This window comes from Acomys minous, assembly GCF_964271855.1.
Source record: "Acomys minous genome assembly, chromosome: 10".
In the NCBI taxonomy this organism is placed as follows: Eukaryota; Metazoa; Chordata; class Mammalia; order Rodentia; family Muridae; genus Acomys; species Acomys minous.
In genome coordinates this window covers 96,036,169-96,057,793 of record NC_140491.1, presented here as the reverse complement: position 1 = coordinate 96,057,793, position 21,625 = coordinate 96,036,169, and the positions used below count along the sequence as shown (strand labels likewise).

Below are 21,625 nucleotides of genomic sequence, written 5' to 3'. Positions count from 1 at the left end.
GACCTCCGAGCCTGGCTTTTCTACTCAAGTGAGCATTAGTGCCATTTAGCCCTCTCACAGCCGATGTGGGACCTCTTTTTCCACGCGTTAGAAAAACTCCTGAACCTCATCTGTGCCTAGGGACATAAAGAGGCCCTCTGCACCCACTGTTCTTGGCTACCTGTAATTGACAGAATAACTTTTTTCAGACACGGCAATTTATTATTTAGACATAATGACACACTTAGGGTTGATGCTGATTTTAAAGGGACTAATCTTCATTTAAAACACCACCAATTACTATAAGTACTTTATGTCCCATTTCCTATGAATATTTGCAATAATGAGCCTTCATGGACATTTAGGGGATTTGATTAGGGTGTGTGTAGCCTGGCATTTCATTCCATCCATTCTTTTGTGGGGGTTGGTTTGTTTGTTTGGGGTTTTTGTTTGTTGATTGGTTGGTTTTTCAAGACAAGGTTTCTCTGTGTAGCTTTGGTTGTCCTGGACTCGCTTTGTAGACCAGGCTGGCCTCGAACTCACAGCGATCGGCCTGCCTCTGCCTCCCGCGTGCTGGGGTTAAAGGCGTGCTAAGTTTTGAATAACTATAGCATTGTGGGTAGTGTTTGCAGGACAGGCCGACCACATGAAGAGAAAGGATACATAATACTAGCTGTGATGGTCATCCCAAAATGAGGAAACTTAAATGACAAGGTTGTTGCTATGGGAAACAAATGCCAGAAACCTTAGCAGGCCTGGTACATGACTCAGCAGTACAGTGCCCGCCTAGCACGCAAAAGGTCCCTGAGTTCATATGCCCAGGATATTATTTTTAAAGTCATAGGAAATACTTACGTATATTTAGTTAATTGCATGCTGCTCTATCAGAGTGAGGGTTTGGGTTTTTTGTTTTTGGTTTTTTTTCCCCCTCCTATTGGTAAACCTTCAAATTAAATTAAAACCCTATAAAAGTGTTCAGTGTTTTTATTAATATTCATCCCAGAAGCAAGTAAAATACATATGAGAAGGTTCTCATATCTACCTCATCAACTCTGTTTTTAAAATATTTGAATATGTAGCAAATTCTCTGCGCATGCTTGCAAATGTCATTGAAATCTTTATAACATAATTTCAAAAGTCGAAAGAGTTTTAATGTGCATTTCTTATATAACACATTCAGGTCACTACAGCATTATCTTTGTCTAAAAAGTATTTCCACGACATTTACTTAGCCGGTTTGGTGCCCCTGAAGCCTTCCTCTCTTGTATAGTGTGGCTATCAAGTGACAGCCCCTCCTCCGTTCTGTCCTAATCCACCTCTGAGGAAGGAAGCATCTCAAAACATTTGTCCCCTTGAAGTATCAGTCACTTAATGGTGTGAGGTTACAAACCTTGTCTCTAAGAATTCAAATTGTTGCACACTAGAAAGTAAAGTTTAACTCTTTGTTGGATGGGGGTCGATACTGGGATAGGATCTCACACTATAGACTACGCTGCCTAGAACTCACTTTGTAGCCCAGGCTGCCCTTCAGCTTACAGCAATTCTCTTGTCTCAGCCTCTGTGAGAGGCAGGGGACACATAGGCATGGACTCCAAGCAGAGGGCTTCAAGGAAGTTTTGTAGCTAGAGCAAGGCTATGTGGTCATTGCCTTCCACTCGTGGAGTGGGGGAAATAACTGACAAAATAAAGCCAAGCTCTTTGGGGACCGCATCGCAGTCCTGCTTCAGTGTCTCAACTGGTTCTCAGTTCTCTCTGTTCTCTCAACACACTTACTCTCTCTCTTTGGGAGGGGGGGTTTGAGACAGGGTCTCTCTGTGTAGCCTTGGCTGTCCTGGACTTGCATTGTAGACCAGGCTGGCCTCGAACTCACAGGGATCCACCTGCCTTTGCCTCCCGAGTGCTGGGATTAAAGGCGTGCGCCACCGCCGCCCGGCTACTCTGTCATGTTTAAGGGAGTTTCCATCCATCCTCCCACCGTGATGTGTACATATCAAGCCTCCAGAGCACCTGTTCTCTGTCACCTGTACTGATCTGAAAGCTGCTAGAAGGCGGGACTTGGCTCATAGTTGTTTTGTCATGAGAGTCTGGGATGCGTTGGGAAAGCCCTTTTTCTCTGAAGCTATTTCCAATGGATCTTATTTTCACCCAGCTTGTATTTTTCCACAAATAACAGCGGTTCAGAGTCTTGGGAGGTTGGGTCCCAAATGGGACGGCCTGTGGAGGAACTGTGCAGTTTACTGGGTGAAGTGACTAGAGGTGGCAACGGAAGTGGAAATAGAGGGATTTCTCTCCGCCCCGGAGAGAAATTGAAAACTTCAACACCTGGAGCCAACCTTACTCTCTTTCCTTCTGCCTTGAAACACTGCACGCATCATTGGCCCTGCGTCTGTTAAATAACTTGCATGTTTTCAGCATTAAAGATAAACTTTATCTCGTTGACAATAAGATGCTTTGTCCAGCATCAGGTTAATCAGGGGGACCACACTCAACAACTCTAATCTCAGCTGAAGCAAAGGCAGGTGCTGGCTTGACTAGCCTGTAAGTGGTTAATGAAGGGGACTGGTCGTGTGCTGCTGTTCAGCATTTTGAAATTTTTCATTTTTTCATTCTGAGGACCTGGCTTCAGGTTCATCTGGGCTCGAAGTCACTCATGTGTTCCTTCAGCCTGTCTGTGCATTGTCTTTTTTCAGATCTGGGCCAGGAAGTTCTAAGGGCAGTGTTTGTCTGTCCGTACCTCTGTCCTTGTTGACTTTTAATTCTTGAGAATACCAGGACGTATGTCATTCTGTGGGAGACTGAATTACGTCATTTGTTCACCCATCCATTTCTTCAGTCATGTCTGTTGTGACAGGGATCAAGTCTAGGATCTGATGGCAGGCAAGCACTCTTAACAGCTCCAGAAAAGACAGAGCACAAAAGGTCAGTGTTTGTCGTTACGTGAAAATTAATATGAAAGGAAAAACTTCGCTTCAGGTTTAATTGTTGCTAAGATGTATTAGAAAGACTGTACATATGCAAACATGCACAGTGCATCACATATATCTTTAGAACAGTGTGTCCTCAGAAATTGAGGGAGCCGTAATGAGAGTATTATTCTGTTGCCAAAGGCTAAGACATCAATTAATGACTTTACCAATAGCACTTATTAAAGAGAAGTCAGCTCATGCTTTAATGTGTAAAGATAAAAATTGGAGGATTGGGGATACAGTTCCATGGTAGGATATTTGCCTAGAAAGCTCAGGGCCCTGGTTTCATCTTCAAAACTAGAAAGAAGCAAGGGAAATATCAAAAGAAAAGTTGCAATGAAGGTTGTCCCGACCTCGGTTGCATGGATAAATTTTGACTTACTCAGAAAAATGTTCTTGTTGTCAGGAAGGCTTTCCCTGGTGACTTCAACACCACACTCTTCATATGCACACACTGAGGTCGTCATCAGTGCTCATCAAAACACACAGTCGTGTGTCTTTGATTCCAGCCGAGACCTAACAAAGGAAGGCCGAGTGGGAAATGATCTGATGTGGGATCTTAGTCAGCTGAGCATCTTGTTAAAAGTGCAGCTTCTGGTTCTGCAGGTGCCGTATGGGCCTGAAGTTCTGGATTTCTAATCCAGTATCTGGCTGGCACAGTCCGCTGACCTGTGGGCTGATGACAGATGACCCTTTTGTGGAGCAAAGATTGACCCAGCCTATCCTCCTTGTCCATTCTGGAATCTAAAATCTGTTCTGCCTGTGCCGTACCGTTTGCTATGGCTTACAGTTTCTGGTTCAAGTTAAAAGCTATCCTTTTCTCTCTGGTGACCACTATTTAAAATAGAATAGTAGCCACGGCAGGTGGCTGCACATGCCTTTACTCCTAGCACTCATGAGGCAGAGGTAGGCAGATCTCTTGCATTCGAGGCCAGCCTGGTCTACAGAGTGAATTCCAGGAAATCCAGGGCTACACAAAGAAACCCTGTCTCAAAAAAGAATGGAGCCAACTATGGTGGTGTAGACATCTCTCATCCCAATACAGAAAGCTGACACTGGGGACTGTGATATAATGAGGCCATGTATCAAAAAAGAGAACAAACAAAAATAACGTAGTGTGGATTCTACCACGGGCCCGTGGAGGGCAGTGGTACCCAACCTGCACTGGACTCTACAGGTTTGATCCAGAATCTTCCTTCACAGATCTCTAAGTTGAATTATTAGCAGCAGTAGCCTCCTGGGTTAACAGTGAGGTTAAACTGGACTTCTGAGAACACAGTGCTTAGTCAATTTTGGAATCACTGCAGGCTGTGGGAGTTGCCCATGTGTGAGAGCATCCTCCGCAACTCAGTGCAGACCAGTGATGTCACTTTCACATCTGCTGAGGATGACACTGGGGACCATGTCTGGCCTGTGCAGGTGGTTCGGGACTCAGACACTATCTCCAAGTGTCCAGGGTGACTTGAGTGTTGATACATGCCCCGGTTTCACTATGTAGCACTTGAAGGACTTGCAGAGCCCCTGGCTGAATAAAACCATGCTGCCATGAATGTCTCCCTTCTCTTGGAAAGTGATGGGTGACTTTCCGTTCTGCTTTAGCAACAGGAACAAGATCCTACCAACCTGTACATTTCTAACCTGCCGCTGTCCATGGATGAGCAAGAACTTGAAAATATGCTCAAACCCTTTGGACAAGTTATTTCTACAAGGGTTCTACGTGATTCGAGTGGTACCAGCCGTGGTGTTGGCTTTGCCAGGTGAGTGTGCTGCCCTCTTCCTCATTAACTATAGTAAGTCACTCTAGGAAGTGAAAAATGGCTGGAAAGAGAATGTCCAAGCCACTGGGCATGGTGACACGCGCCTTTATTCTCAGCATTTGGGAGGCAGAGGCAGGCTGATCGCTGTGAGTTCAAGGCCAGCCTGGTCTACAAAGTGAGTCCAGGACAGAGAAACCCTGTCTGGAAAAAAAACCAAAAAATAAAAAATAAAATAAAATAAAAAGAGAGGGGGTGGGAGAGGGAGAGTTAGAGAGAGAAAGAGGTGGGGGGGCAGGAAATGTCCAAGCCAGGGTCAAGGGATCCAGTTGTACTATAGACTTAGTATGTGCGACTTTACATGTAAAACTTTTTCCAAGCCTTGGGAAGTTTTAGACTCTACAAACCTAGCACACTAAGTACCCAATGGCGCATGGCTGGAATTACCACAACAACAGTGTCCCTGGACACATGGCCTTGACAGTTTGATTCATTACTTCAAGGTGCTTGTAACCACTCAAAAATGAACACTCTCCGAAGGCTCACAGATACGTTGGTATCTTTTTGCCAGACAGAAATTTGATTCATAATAACAGATTTTAGTTAGGTTTTTAAGCTATATATCTCTAATACTCAGGAGAGAAAAGGGAATATAAAACTAACACTCATCAACTTAGCAGCTGTCAATCGTTGATAATTCTTCAGGTTTTTTTTTTTTTTGCTTTGTTTTGTTTTACTTTCTCCTCTTTTAACATATACATTTATTTTATTGGGTCTATTTTTTTTTTTTAATGACTGTTCTAGGTATAACTGAAGCACCCTTGCCCCTCCTATGGAATTTTTCCCCTTCCTTCCTAGAAAGGATACTTTAGTGGCTAAATTAGTTTCTAGAGAATTAAATTAGAGAGCTTTGATTTGTGGCAGGTTTATAATCCTAAAGCCCCCACACAAAAGCTAATTTTACAGTGAATTATTTAAGAGTTTTCTTAGCAGTGGGCATTGACAGATAATATCAGCATGCGCTAAATTATTAACCTATTTTTGGAGAGAAAATGCTGACGTTTTCTTAACTATACAGAGGACAATCACATCTTAATGCAAACTTGTGATTTCAACAAAGCGTTTATTACCAAGGGTTGTCACCTCACCATTAAGTCACAAAGGCAAGGGCTGCAATTGGGTTCTATTGGCTTTTTGTCACGTGCCCCATTGGGCCAGACAGCCTGGAATAATAACCAAATAGCTTTCCAGCACTATCAGTAGCACACACCCAGTCCTTCACGGGTTGAAAAGGCTCCAGACAAGACATCTGATGGTCCAGCCTCATGCCATCCCTCTGCAGCACTCTCCTGAACATAAATAAGTGTAGCGCTCCTTCATAGTCCAGCGGACTCCTGTTGGTTTTTAAAAACCTCTCGCTGCCAGATAAAACTACAGTGTTCCTGAGTGGGCCAGAAAATAATGCATTATGAGTAGGTGATCGGATGTTTTCATTGAAGAAAAGCAAGTCAAGAGTAATTAAGTTCCTAGAACTGCCTCTCAAATGTTTTTAGTCACCTGTAGATGTAACATAAATTGTAAAATTAGGCTCCGGCCTTTACTTCCTCCTTCAAAGTCAAGATGGCAAAGTACATAATTAAGTTCACTAGATTAATTTTAAGCCCGGGGCCAAAGTTAAGAACACGTGAGGTGCGTCCTGATTGACACTAGCCGATACCACCATCCTTTAGTCTTACCACTGTATGAGTTCATAAAAGAAAAGACCGTCTTTAAAACAAAAAGTTAAACTCAGTTTTTATGCAAAATTATGACAAAGTATCATGAATTCATTTTTAAATTTCCAACAGTTGGAAAATCATGGTTTGATATGACTGCTATCAAACACTCTGCATGGAATTTATTCTGTCTCTTATAATTCAGAAATGTTCTGCAGAATCAGTTATTTTACTGTAGAAACGCCAAAGCAACAGCTAAAGGAACAGTGAGCCCTTTTTCACTTCATCCTGTCCACGGTTTTCTGCTAGGTTTCATTTGCATCCTAACCCTAAAGCAGTAGTTACAAAAGTCTCTCAATGCTGTGCGTGTACAGTTTATGAATGTCTTTTTTTTTTCCTTTTAACATGACTAGGATGGAATCAACAGAAAAATGCGAAGCCGTAATTGGTCATTTTAATGGAAAGTTCATTAAGACCCCACCAGGAGTTTCTGGTATGTTGTTTACCTAAATCTTTATCAGTCGTCTTTTTATGTAGCATGTCTGTAACTTTAGCACACAATGGATCTTAAGACCGAAAACCTCTCACCTTACTCTTTAAAACTCACTTGTTTGTATTGGCAAATAAGACTAACAGGAAGCGCTGGCGTCTCCCCGGAAGTAAGTAGTAAGGAGCAGACTTGGAAAGCACTGTAGAGTTAACCCTTGTGACCGCAGCCATCTTTCATGCCACCTCACACCCTCCTCAGTGACCTGCCCACAACTGGGCCCAGCAGTGAGAACTCAGCATCTTTGTCTTTAGAGAGTGCCTGGCCTGCAAATCCCGGGGCCTCTGTGTACGCTCTGCTTCGGCCCCTTCCCTGTGTCATTAATCAGCACCACCGCACCTCACCAGTGTGCCATGCCAAGACAACACCCAAACTTCTCCGGTCTGAAATACAAGGGAGGACTCCCGTAGTTGCTGAGAGTTGACTTCCTGATCTCTTTCCTGTCTCTACCAAGACTGGGCTGTGTTTATGCAGCCTCCGCTTTCATGTACACTCAGTGTTGGCTGTGCCTGTTGGAAGAACACCGAGACTGCAGGGATCCACGGTCGACATCTTGTTTCTCTGTGCATTCACAGACTACCCAGACTCTCAGCCACCGCTGACCTCTCCTGCACCTGCCTGTTCCTCCCCTCCACCCACACGTACCGTCCTCCAGCAGATGAGCTCACTCCCCACTTAATTGGAATCTGGAGTACCAGAAATGCCACTTGATTTCTGCATCCTCTAGTGAAGGACCCATGCCTGTGTCCCACTCTTTCCCTTCTCTTTTCTTACGGATTTTAGAGTTGTTTGTGATCTTGTTCCACTGGGACCTTGCTATGTCTTCTCTCATAATTATATCTGCTTTTTGCTTATATCCTATTTTTTAAAAAAAGCTTTTATTTTGCACTTATAGAATAACATGTTTCTGACAAGACTAGTTGGTGAGCAAATGAAAGAAAAACCCACGACCAGTGTTCTAGTTCCCTTTCTATTGTTGTGATAAAAACACCCTTATAGAGAGCAGCCAGAAATGAGTTTGTTTTAGCTCAGCATTCCAGGTTTACAGTCTTATCAGCATAGGAAAGTCCACTGTGAAGAACAGGGAGAAAATAGATGAATTCGTGTCCTTGTGCGTGACTTGATTTCTCTGTTTTTTCTATAGCTTAGAACCCTTTTCTAGGGAATGTTGCCCCCCAAGATGGTCTGGGTCTTCCATATCAGTTGACTTAAGATAGTCCCCCAGACACGCCCACTGTCACTGGGACTTTCTCCCAGGTGGTTGTAAGTTGTGTCAAGTTGTCAAAACTGTCACAATTAGAAACAAAAACTCATGGCTATAGCTATAATAGACTTTTTTAAATCACAAATTCCGCCCCCCCCCCCCCCGAGACAAGGTTTCTCTGTGTAGCCTTGCCTGTCCTGGACTCGCTTTGTAGACCAGGCTGGCCTCGAACTCACAGAGATCCACTTGCCTGTGCCTCCTTGATTGCTGGGACTATAGGTGTGCACCACTGCACCCAGCTTTTTATCACAGATTTTGGAGAGTAAGGGTAAAACTACTCTATGCCAAGATTTTTCCAGAAGATAACTATTTGTGTTTGAAGTCACCTTGGTCTCTGTGATCTCGAAGCAAAGTCCCCCTCTGCCTTTTCTTGAAGCGCTACTTCCCATCACCCCTCAGTGTGGTGCAGTTTGGTATCTTCTCCTATCAGGTAGCTTAAGCTCCTTCCTGTTTGCTAGGGCAACTGTAACAAAGGAGCATAAACAGTAGATTAGTAACTGACCGTCCCAGGGCCCAGAAGGCCAAGCTGGAGGAATACAAGGTTCCATCTGAGGGCTGGGAGGGAAGGGTCCGTTCCAGACATCTCCTTGGCTTGCAGTTAGCCACTCTCCTCTTCCTGTGTCTCTACATCACCTGCCCTCTGTGTGTCCTTTCATTTTGAGAACACCAACCATGGTGGATTAATGGCCTACCTTAGAGATGCCGTTTTCGCTTGACAGGAACCTTAGGTTCTGTCTGGGCTGGGTCACATTCTGGGGTGCCAGGAGTTAGGACTCTAGTGTGTCGTTTTTTTAAAGGGGAGAGGAAAATAGAAAGGGAACACTTCAACCCTTGCTCGTGACTGACAGCTTCTGTGCCATATGATTCTTCGCCTAGTCACTGCCCCCGTCCCCATGGTTTGCTGTTTCTGAATGACATTTCTGAGAGGTTTTTACACAACCTTGAGATTCCAGTCCCGCTTCTAGGGAGTCACAGGCATTCGTCCCTTCTTACCTTTCTGTTCGGTCTCAGGCTGCACGTGTCCACTGTCTCCAGAGCTAAGCCTGTTGCACTCCCTGCTGCTGTTCCTGCCTTCTACACCTCAGCAGAATCAGACACCTGAGTGAGAAACCCAGGACTGGGACTCCCCTGGCCATCTGCAGCCTTCCTCCCTCCCGTTCAAATCACAGCTCTGGTCCTAGATTTTTTCTTCCTAATTATTTCTTCCCCTTCCCTTCATGCCTTGTGCGCCTCTTTGTCTCTCAGCTTGTCCTGTCTGGCCTGACCTCCCTCAGTTTCCTTCCTAAATATCCAGAGGACTTTAGGCAGAGTGTGCCCTATGCTCTTCCACCCAACACCAAAGAAAAGACCCAGGATCCCCAGAATGACAGTGAAGGCCATGGCGATTCGAGCCTTTGCCCCTCAATTCTATCCCTCCGTTCTTACCTACTGGGCTGTCTCCTCAGTAGTGAACCACAGGTAGAATCTCGAATTTTTGGCACTTCTTCACGCCTGAACCCCCAATATATGGCATTCCATCACTCCTTTCTGTGTTCTCTCTTGCGCCACCCATACCTTGGTCTCTTTTGCTTCCATTAAAATGGATGTCCTCTCCTTACCTTTCTAGACTGTCGAGAGTCTGTCTTCTCCCTGTGTGAACCTGCTGTGACCCAGCTGGGTTACATTTCGCCTGGGGAACCTCCATAGTGTTCACACTGCCATCGTAACGCTGACTATGTTTGCGAATGTCAGTCCCAGTATACTGGCAGCTCCTAGGAGCAGTTTTCTCATCTGTTTATATGTTCAGGCCTTGCAGTGACTGAGCTATACCAAGCAACAAATAGTGTTCGTTTAGTTTTGAGTAAATTTCACTTTGTCATAGCACCAGGAAAGCCCTGGCTCCTCACAGGGTAGCACATGGAAAAGACTGAAGTGCCTTCTGGTTTACAGTTACTTCCCCGGCGCACTCCCTGCCAGCCTGTGGTGTCTCCGAATTTCAAAAACACCTCACCTGGCTTTGAAAGAGAGGCACTGATGCTGTTAGAACAGGAGAAGTGAGAAATGCCCTTCCCCGCTACATTCTCAGGCTCCTTGCTCGGCAGGCACAAGATTTACACTTTCTGCTTCTGGGTCTGGAGCAGCAAGTCTGTGTCAGCCTCTATGTCTGTCTCCTTACAGCATCGTTGTCTGTCTGTGCAGATAATGCCCTGCTTGGGTAGACGTCTGGCGAGGGGTCGTTCCCGAGGTGTTCCTCCAACTCCACTAATAGCTGCAACAGATCAGCTGCATCAGCAAGAATTAACCCAGATGTTCCTGTGGGGAACAGTCTGGTCCTTGAGCTCACCCTGAGCCATGGTAACCTCTGTAGTAAGCAAACATGCAGGAATCCTGAGGAGGAAAATTTGTCATTTGGCCAAGTGCAGCTTTGGCCCTAGACTCTGTTTTTGGTTTTTGGTTGGTTTGTTGTTGTTGTTGTTTTGTTGTTGTTGTTGTTTTGTTTTGTTTTTCATATGAAAACATACTCTAGAAGTGAGTAGATCTTGCAAATTGAACCTGAATAACATAAAAGATTGGTCAGACCCCACCTCTTAATGGCAAGAGCATACGTGTGCCCGTGTTTGTCACCTAGAACACATCCAGAAAGGCGCTGAGGTGTGTTGCAGTTGGATTCAGTCCATTCGGGAGTCTCTGGAGTGGGCAGCGCTCTCGGGCTGCCCATCCACGGGTAACCAGTGTTGGCTGTTTACCTTCCCAGAGCTCCCAGCTTCCATCTATACCTGGAGGACTGATGAAGATGATTAGAGAATCGATTTAATGTTGCGTAGGCAGCTCCCTTTCGTTTCACAGGGGGAACTGACTTGTGTGTGTGTGTGTCTGTGTGTGTGTGTAGGACCACAGACCAGACTTGATCTTGTAACGTTAAACCTGGCAGCACATCACTGCTCAAGCTGCTGCTGTAGGTGAGCCGCCCATAGGCACACAATTGGGACATAAACACTGGGTCCTGGGAGGACAGCGCCTTCTGAGGACCTCAGCCTACTGGAAGAGCTTCTTTGTCCTTTCTGACTTAGTTTCCTTTTTCCATGGATGGATGGATGGATGGATGAAAGGAAGGAGGAAGGAAGGAAGGAAGGAAGGAAAGTAAGTTTTAACCCCAAACTAATAGAAACCTTGTGAGTGTAGCATGGCGCCAGTTTGAGTGCCCTCTGCATACTTACTCAGGACACCTCAGCCCTGCACACACAGCCTCTGTCCCTTCCAGGGGCTGACCCCCACCCACTTTTGGTTCATTCTTCATGGAGCAGCAAGGTTGGTTGAAAACAGAAAAGGATCCAGGGGCATTTGTGTCAGCGTAAGATAAAAATCTTCCAATTCCCTCTGTGAAAGAGACTTCAGACTATCACAGACTGGGTCAACAGTCCCCTTTGTTCTCTAAAGGACACTGCACTTGTGTCCTTAGACTGTCACTTTGGCACGGGTTTACAGACATCTGGTCACGCCCAGTCAAGGAAAACCCCCTGGTTTCCAAACCACATGCACTTGATTGGAGGAGCCTGGGCAACGCTGCAGCTGCCAGAGGATAGCTTCTTCCAAGTTGTACCAAGGGACAAATGAGTACAAGCAGACAGGGGTGCCATCGACACTGCAAGCATGGCTGCAGGGGCCCATCGTTACACCTGGGCCCCACCCTCTGTGTTTCCAGTCCGCGCTTATCGCCACTTCATTTCCAAATGCTGGATGATCTCACCTTGTGCTGATCTGGGTTCAGGACTGGGTTGAAAGCTGTTTCTGCAGCAGCATTTGCTCCTCTTCATTGTGTGCACCACTCTGTGCCTGCTGCAGTCACTGAGGAGTTCCTCTGAGCAGTTGCCATGTAGCACCCATCCTGGTACTCAGAGCCTCTTAGAGGCCGCTGACATATAAATGCGCTTGAACCGACTTCCTGTCTGAGCTTGGGATTTGGAAGCACACACTCTTGCAGTGAACTCAACTTTTCCCCAGAACAAGCTCCCCACCCCCCACCCAGCAACACGTTGGAACCTATAAAGAATCTGAACAGTTGTCAGCTTCTCTGGACTTGTTAGGTTCTTACACGTACTGAGTGGAACTTTGACTGCTAGCCAGTGTCACAGGGACAGGCCTCCTCGTCTGGGGACAACTGGAGATTACCAGCCAAATCGGGCAGAAAATAAAATGTCAGGGTGGGCAGGTTACAGTAGATGGGCCGCTTTGGATGTGTAAGTGCTGCAGGCTGTTCGCGAGGCAGGCAGAACATCTCATACGTCAGAAGGGTCAGAAGGTGGCTTTACTTGCTGATGCGCTGTCGCGCTGGCATAAACAGAATTAACCAGCACGGTTCCTGTTGGAGTACTTGGATTCTTGCACAGTTGGCAGTTTGCCTATGACACTGGAGCCAAGCTCAGGAAAAGAAATGCACTTTAGCTAGAATCACATTCATCCTGGTGTGCTAGAGTCCTCAAAGGGGTCTGCTGGTCATTGGCAGGCCAGTTAGTACCCAGGTCACAAACATTCTCCCCAATAAAAGAGGAACCTTAAAAAAAAAAAGTAATCAAGCCCCCAAAGATAAGTTCTGAATGTAAAGTGAACAGTGTAGTCATTAGCTGTGACACATACAGACTAGCTTCTAGAAGGCCAAATGGAGGTTAAACTGGCCATGGTGGTGCATACCTTTGAGGCAGAGGCAGATGGATCTCTGAATCCCATGCTACTCAGGTCTACATAGTAAGTTTCAGGCTATCCAAGGCTACATAGAGAGATCCTGTCTCACAAATAAACAAACAGACACGTTTGAATACTCACTTCTATGTTACCCAACATCCTGCCAAGGCATGTTGAGGTGTCATTGGGATTCCCCGTGCCAGCTGTGCCCACCGTAGCTGGGGCCATGACATATAGTAGGACATGTTCGTAGCTCTGTAAAAAGTCTAAGCTATCACATTACAACTTTAATGTAGTCTATTTTCTGAATGCTTTTTTTAAAAGCATTACCATGTTTTCTGTCTGCAATTGCCATATTTTAAGGAGGCTTTATATTCTTATAATATCTTCAAATTGTTTATAAGTTCTTTTCTTCTACCCTTTTCCACCCATTTTTCCTTAAAAATGCTGGGGTATTGTTCTTTGGGTTTACCTCGGTTTTGAGTGCTGCTGGGTTTGAAGTAGGTCGCATTTGCTTGGGAAGGCCCCAGGGTAAAAGAGACTCAGTGAATTCTGTAGAGCTTTTCACTATTTAATACTGATTGACAAAAATCCTATTATTGAAGAGTAATGTGGTAGTAGTTTCCCTCGTGGCAGAGAATTAGAAACCGGCTGGGAAATTTCAGTTGTGTAGAGCTGATGCCCAAAGTAGGAGCTGTGCTCCAGGCACAAACACCGGGCATGATCAGAACTTGGGGGTTTGTCTCAAAATGCTCTTGCGCTATGTTCCTGGAAGAGGGCCTGTCTATCTGGGAAGAATATTCTCAATGCCATTAGCTGGGCAAACCCCGGAGCTGTGAACACCTCTGCCACCGTACACTCCTCCCCAAGGACAACAGTGTGTCTGGTACTGCAGGACACAACATGTCCACCCATTGCTCTGGACCTCTGCAGTACATTAAATAAGTAGTCCCTGTGTGCTAAGGAAGAGCAGCTTGTTGTTTTAAACAAAATCTCAGTCGTTCCATTTTACCAAAAAAAAGACTCGGGAACCAGATGCTGGCGTGAAAGCCTGCTAGTTCAGAGAGGCAGAGAAAGCACCCAGCTGACCTTCCTCCTCAGCCAGTGTACCAAAAGGAAAACAGACAGACAAACAAACAAAAAGTTCTACCTCGCCACACCATCTCAAACTGAAATGCCCCTCCCTTCTACTTCCTGTGGGTCTTTCTCTCCATCCTCCTGACTTCTTCTTACGCTCTTGGGTTTTTTTCTATGTTCACTCCCTGTCAGCTGGTTGCTTGCCCTGCCTCTTGACCTATGGTTGGTTTCATTTAATTCAAGCAGAAAGCTCTTGGATTAAAGGTATGTGCTAGGACTGAGGCCACCACAACTAGAAACAGGTTTTTCCAATAAGCAACACAATCTTGGGGTTCACAGTATGATCAGATATCCTGCAACAGCGGCTTTGCTGATGGTGCATTTTATGTGACTTGGGGAACAGAAGAGGTTGCTCATGTATTCACACATGCACCATTGTTACATTGTGCTGGCATCACTTGGCCATGTCTCGAGCAGCAGGTTCATATTGGGTTGGAGTGAGCTGTGGGTGTGACTGCACTGGGGGCAGCCAGTGGCCAGCCTGCTCTACATCTGCTTCTGGGTCCTCTGACTCATCAGCTTGACTTAAAACCCATCTTCACCCACAGTTTATAGCTCTGAGGATGGTAGTATCACTAGGGCATTGTCCGATACCAGAAGGCAGAAGGGGTAAATGTGAGGGACCTTACCAAAGGATTTTAGTGCCTATTTAAACACGCATTTTTCTTAGATGTACTTACTCTAGGCCAACAGAACATTTTGACAGCTCTGAGACTAAATACGCCAAGTCTTCTGCATACATCAGTGTAACCAAGCACACAGATGGAATAATACTCGGCAAGGATTTTCATGTGTGCTACATGCTGTCATCAGTCTCTAAACAGTACAGTGTAACTGTTTGTGTAGCATTTACATTGTCGAAGGAGTTAAGTAATCCAGAGCGGTATACAGGAAGCTATGTAAAGCCTGTGTAGCCCAAGTTGCATGTAAGAGACTTGATTCGTATGCCTTGGGTAGCTGCAGTGTGTCCAGGAAACCAGCCCCAGTGGGCAGCACAGGATAAATATACCTCACAATGTGCAGGGTGCTCTCATTAGAATGGTGCTATCGTTCCCTGTGGAGGTGCTGTCTCTCCCTCCCCTGCTGCTGTGGGAGCATGGGCTTTAGTGCTCACTGTGCCGTTGCTGCCATGCTCACATGGTTGCGAATGACCCCTGAAGCAAGGGCTTCCCTTTGAGACTTGGCTTCACTGTGACTGGTACCCACCCACGAGAGCCACGGTAGAGTGGGGAAGTTTTATTTTGACTCTCGGTTGGAGAGGTTTCAGTCCATCGTGATTGAAGACAGAGTCACCGTGGTGCAGAGGCATGGTGGAGGAAAGCTGTTCACCTCATGGTGGCCAGGAAGCAGGGAGCAGAGACGGGAATGGGTTGGGGACAAGGTAGACCTTTGCAGGACACACTTCCCGTTGTCTGTTCTCCAGTCAGTCCCACCTCTTCTCTCTTTACCAAGTCCCAGTGGTGCCATCAGATCAATGCATTGATAAAGTCAGCACCCTCACTATCCAGTCACTTCCCTGAAAGTCCGCCTGAGAACAAGGCTACATGGGGAAGTGAACCTTTGACGCACACACAACAGCATCAGTGAGACACTGCATACCCACACTACAGCTGCCTTCAGACCCAAGTGCAAAAAGGTGCCTTACAATGAGGAGAAGCCAGTTTTGAAAAGTAACAAAGGTACTGGTGAGGTGGCCTCGCAGGTAAAGGCACCTGCCACCAATCCTAATGATCTGGGCTCTATCCCTGGAACCCACATCGCGAAAGCAGTGACCTGACTCCACACTATACACCAGTGAGTGCTACAGCTACCCACGTGGCTGTGTTTCTTTCCACATGTGTCGGTGCCAAATCCTACTTGGGACGAGCTAGTTTGCAGGGCCACTGTCCCCACTGAGCATAGCCTACGTCATCCCTGCCAACCAAAACCTTCACAAGTTCTGCCTCTAAAAAACTGTAACTGGAAAACATCGTGTTAAAGCCATAGAATGTGTGGGCGTTCCTACACCCGCCTTCTAAGAGACATTTGCCAGTAGATTTACCCTGGCCCCAGCTTGAACATGCCTTTATTCTAGAAGCTCATTAAATCTCTCCTAATCAAATCCTGTGGCAGCAGGCAGTCCGCACAAGCATTGGTAACTTCTGAGCCATGAGTCTCCTGAGAAATTACCTTAATTCAGAAGTGAGAGAAGCAGTAAGTTACAAAGCCTAAACACCCCTGTTGTCACAGTCCGAAGAGCAGTAGATGATGCTCACCAAACTGCTGTTAAGCACTGTGTTAAGTGGAACAACCCCTGAAAGAAGGTACTGTCACCCCCATCCCACAGATTATCTAGCCAGAGACGTCAGATGACTTGCAAGCCTTAGCTAGTGCGTTTCAGACCTTGGGAGGACTAGCCTGGACCTAATGTCCAAACCACTGTATAGTACAAACACTGCTAGAGCACTGTTGGTTACACTGCAGAAATCGTATGTGACCTATTTTCACATAAACACTCTGTGGCTACTAAACAGATAGGTCTGTGGTAAGATAGGGGAAGCCTACAATATGAAGGTTAGAAGGAGGGGCCAGACTTACCATTGCACGTTGTAAAAATGAGTGCATCTGCATAGACTTGGAAAAAGCACAGACACAGAAGTGTTTCTGCTGGGTGGGGGTCCTGCTTTCTGTCTCACAGGACTCCATTCTCGGAGGGTTCTAGAACCTGTGGTGAGTTGTGAAATGAGGTGAGAAAAAGAATTTCAGTAAGAGTCAAAACCCACTAGAAACTTAAGCTACCATGAGTAAGTTGGCACTATTACTTTCCTCGCGCTGTTTGAGAGACAAAAGCAGATGGGGCCACCAGCTCCCACCGCAGCAGCCCTGGGAAGAAGAGTGTCCATAGGGAGAAGCCACAGCTGTGCCCCTTGGTTGGCTAGAAACGGGGCAAAACAGAGGAAAGCAGTGTGCTTGTAAAAGATGAGTAATCACTAATGGTTGCTCACGATGAACATTTTAAAAGCAAAGACTGGGTCGCTCCTATCTTGTTCTCGGTTGAGGTATATTTTTAACTTGTAATAATTACATTTTAAAAATTTTTAATAAAAAGTCATATTTTAAAAGCTGACTGTAAGAAGCACTTTACGCAAGGCTGGCTGTAACTTTTTGTGTAGGAATGCTAAGAGTACCCATCACAGCTTGCAGCGAGTTCATGATGTCTCCCATATTATCTCATCTCAAAACCCAGTGTGGCTAAGGCCTTGAAATGTCTCTGAACTTAGAGGTCTTTCTAGAATAAAGGGAAAACCTACACAGGAATTCTGCTTTTTGCATATGGGGCATTTCCCCCCTGTATTCATTTTATGTCTTGGAGCTATAAGCATGTAGAGGCTAGAAACCCAGTCAGCAGCCTTGGATCTGTTTTTGCATCAGAAGAGTGGCGTGTAGTCTTCAGCAGCACCGCAAAGCAGCGTCTTGTGAGGGTGCTTCTACTCCTCCTGGAATTCTCACCAGAAGCTCTGGTCAGGGTTTCTATTGATGCGACACCATGACCAAAAGCAACGTGGGGAAAACAGGCTTGATTGCACCTTCCAGCTCTCAGGGCATACACTCGATCACTGAAGGAAGTCGAGGCAGGACCTGAAGCAGAGGTCATGGGTGGGTGCTGCTTACTTGGTTTGCTCCTATGACTTGCTCAGCCTGCTTTCTTTAGACCATCCAGGACCCACGGATCCTGGGGGGGGTGGTGACACTATCCTTCCTGTCCCATGAGCTGTCCCCTCCCACACCGGTCATCAATCAAGAAAACACCCGACTGGCTTGCCCTCAAGCCAACCTGATGGAACAGTGCTCTCTATTACTATCCCCCTCTTAAGTAGCTCTAGCTTGTGTCAAGTTGACAGAACCTAACGGTGAACACTGCACTTTCCTCGGTGTGCCCGCCAAGGCCCCAGCAGTGTGGCTACACGTTTTCCACATCATAACACCGCTGAAGTCGTTTTCTCACACTTTACCACATTCAGCAGTACTTGAACAGCCTGTCTGATGACGTCCACGCAAGCAACACCACAGTGGCAACTCTAGTTCAAAACAAATACTTAAGAACCTACTCCAGCCTCACGACAGAGCAGAGATGATACAGTAAGTTCCTCTAAATACCGGTGACGACCGGGCCGTGATGCTTCTTAGTGCTGCCGGCCACGAGAGGAGTGAGCTGCTCTCTGAACTCCATCAAGCAAAGCAGCAGAATGCTCTTAAAACCAGGGGTCAGGTTTTCTGGGGAAACTCCAGGCTCATTTTTCACACTGTAGAGGTTAAAATAGGCAGGGAAGGTGGGACCGCGAGGAGAGAATGGAGGGGGCTGCGATTGGGATGTAAAGTGAATAAATTAAGTGATTAAAAATTTTAGATAAAAAATTTTCAGGGTAGTTGATGTGGCTGAAATAGATGGAGAAAGTTTCTATAGTTAAAAGTGATTCCTGAAGCTGCTAGGAGCTTCTGTTTCTATCTCCTCTGGGGTCAGCTCACTGCAATAGGGGCCATTCTGAAGTAACCATCATTCTCAGAAAAGTTGTGGTGGCTGAGGATACTGGGTTTCCAGATGAGGAGGAGAAGCTTGTCAAGGGCAGTTTACATTTTGCAGTATGATGGCTAAGGTCAAATACTGACTGAACCACTAGAAAAATAGGGCATTTGGAAGGAGTGGGGCTCTCCGGCTGTTGCTGCAGTGAAGGTCTGAGCATTAAAGCCTGGAGAAAAGCTCACTTAGGACGCACTGGGGGGGGGGGGTCGGTCCACTCTCCTGTGAGCCTCGGAGCTGACACCGTGAGGCTGGGTAGCTACTTACAAAGAAGCCATTCTAAGTCACAGCGCTCACAGCAGGCCCCGAGGAACGCTCTGTTTGGTATGAATAGCACAGACCTCACAGTCGGGGCTTTGGGAGCTTGATAACTACATGATGGAGATTACAGCAAGGCATTATGGGTATAGCCACCCCTGCTGTCTTAGAAGTGCCAGTACCATATAAGCAGGCATGTGTAAAGAGCCTCTCGCCCCAGCTCTGTAGACATACTGGTCAAAGCAGTAGTGCCATTACCTTAGATGGCTCTCAAGAAGTACCAGGAAATATGAGATCTGTGTCTATCTGTGCTGTTGCTTGGAGCCCTTAGCAGCATTGAAGGGTAACACTTGAGTCATGAGAGTTTGGAAGGGGCATGTTCCTGTTGCTTCCAATGCATAAGAACTCTCCTGGGTTGGGTGCTTGAGAGCATATAACCTGAGAAATACACAAGATGTCAGAGCTAACCCGTACTGAAGGTAAATTCAGCCTGCGAGTGCTTGCGTACCTGGCAAAGTCCATTGGTTCAGAGTAGGTATATAATTTATTTGTTCTCTTAATGTGGGATGTATAAATAACAGTGTGCCAAGGGTAAGGGAGAGGGCTCTGTCAATAAACTTTTTGCTCCAAAAGCCTAAGAGCCTGAGGTCATATGTTTAGCACCCACATGAAAAGTAGGCCATGGGCCACTATGATGTGCCTTATAGCCCCAGGACTGAGGCAGCAGAGACACGAGGATCCCTGGGGTTCAAACTCTAAGGCGGAAAATGATAGAGGAAGAAGGTACCAAGCAGCACCTCGGAGGCTTGCATACACGTGTGAACAGCACACACAGGAACCATCAGAACTCTGCAGTTAACCACTGCTGAAGGGCTGTAGAGGTGGCTCAGCACTTAGGGGCACCTAGAGCTCTTACAGAGGACCTGAGTAAAGTTCCTAGGATGTGTGTTGGCTAGCTCACAAGCTGCTTGTAACTGCCCCAGGGGTTCCACCACCCCCTGCTCTCCGGCCTCCATGGGCACATGAACTCAAATGCACATACACATGCATATAATTAAAAAAATAATGAAAATCATAAAGAACTGTTATTCCAGGAAAACGATCTGAAGGTTGACTGTTACATGCTAGTTCTATAAAGTTCATCCAGCCAAATGAAGCTGTTGCTCAGTATTTCTGACATGTCATTTGTGCTTCAGTCTTTCTGAAAGACAATAAAGAGGCTGCTTGAAGGATCTGTGCTGTCTACAGGCTGACATCGTACAGGAAGTCCTGCTTCTTTTAGCCTGGAACCTGAGCTTTGGGCTCCCAGAAGCAAGCTACCTACAGCCTGGTATGTGGGACGCACCAGAGAGGCTGATGAAGTGAGGCCACCCAGTCTGTAACAAGCTTGCATGCACTTCAATAAAAATTTTAAAAATCTGGCCCACTTCTTGTTTTCCCACCCAAAAATCTAACCAAATTCATGCAACTGTTGCACACTGTCAAGACAGCTGTCAGTCACACTAAATTAAACCCTTTGTCACCAGAAATACTGGGAAATTCCCTAACTTCTGAAGGCAAGTGGGTGGTCTTGGTAGTAAACAAAGCATTTAGAGGTTTCAGGCAGGACCTCTTTCTTACCAGTGGCCCCGCCCAAGTCAGTGGAGCAGAGTCAGGAGAGAATAACAGTTCTTGCATCTGTGTTTGTTCCAACGGAGCATTTTTATCTAGGCGTGTATGCCTGTGCTCAGCATTCTGTCTTGTGGATGACCAGACAGGCTTTCAGGAGAGCGGGCGCATCCTCATCCACACTGCACGCAAGCCCTGAGGAGGCTGCAGCTCTGGCTTGTGGGCTGCTTACGTACAGCATGCTCCTGTGGACCTAACACAGGGTAGACACTGAGCTGAGGAGACCAAAGAGACCTTTGATAGTGGAAAGAAGCTGCTGGGAGTTTTATTGCACCCTTGACTTGGCTGAAATGTGGAGCCAGCAACTGTCTGAAAGCCATGCCATTTCTAACGGCTTATAGTTCTTTAAAGTAGGAAACTGCCTAAGATGAACACTGCCGGTGCGCACACTGCTTTAGCTAGTTAATGTTTGCTTTTAGAGGGGGGAAAATTGGAATGGTAGCACAGAACAACGTAGTAAATATAGTTCACTTTCTAAAAAAAGTCAGCCACTCCTAGTCCGTTCATTTCACGTTAAATGATGTCTGCTTAAACATGCCGTCGCCTTCACACACCAAACTACTGTTGTCACCTGGAACTTCTTTGTGACAGGGCAGAATCTAGATGAACAAACATCCATGGGCCCCGCATTGTCCCCAGATAGGGCATTGGCCACTGAGCTCTCAGCCACTTCGCCAGAAATGCACTTTAGAGTGAATGAGTCCTGCCTGTACCTTCTCTCTGTGGAAGAACTTCATGCCAATAAAAGAAAACAGTTTGTCTTTCTGACAAGCCAAGTAAACCAGAGGTCGTTTTTCTAAAGCCTCTGATGGGCTGTGTCTCCTTACTGTGAGCATGGGCAGAGTTGAGCTCCTCAGAGGTTATCACAGGCTCCCCGTCACCTTATGGGATTACATAAAACTAAGTCTGCTAACCTGGACTGGCACTGGGGCTGAGAACAGTGGATCTTGCCTGTCCTGGCTGAGCTCTTCATTTGTCCTTAGTCATCACCTGGGGCATCTTCTACACTACAGCCCTTCCCAGTCAGCCACACTAGCTCACTCACATAAGGACCTGGGTAGGGGGGAAGGGTCCTTAATATTGGAGATTAAATAGTCATGTTTTGATTGCCTAGAAAGGC

General features: G+C 46.2%; 1 protein-coding gene across 12 annotated transcripts in view; it reads left to right on the top strand.

Annotated features, from left to right (window-relative positions):
- RBMS1 (RNA binding motif single stranded interacting protein 1) overlaps positions 1–21,625 on the top strand; it is a 224,000-nt gene that overhangs the window by 186,920 nt on the left and 15,455 nt on the right. For all 12 annotated transcript variants that reach the window (XM_084798493.1, XM_084798495.1, XM_084798496.1 and 9 more), the window contains 2 exons: positions 4,545–4,702; positions 6,828–6,907. In XM_084798493.1, the coding sequence (XP_084654619.1) occupies positions 4,545–4,702; positions 6,828–6,907 (238 nt within the window). The remainder of the gene's footprint in view (positions 1–4,544; positions 4,703–6,827; positions 6,908–21,625) is intronic.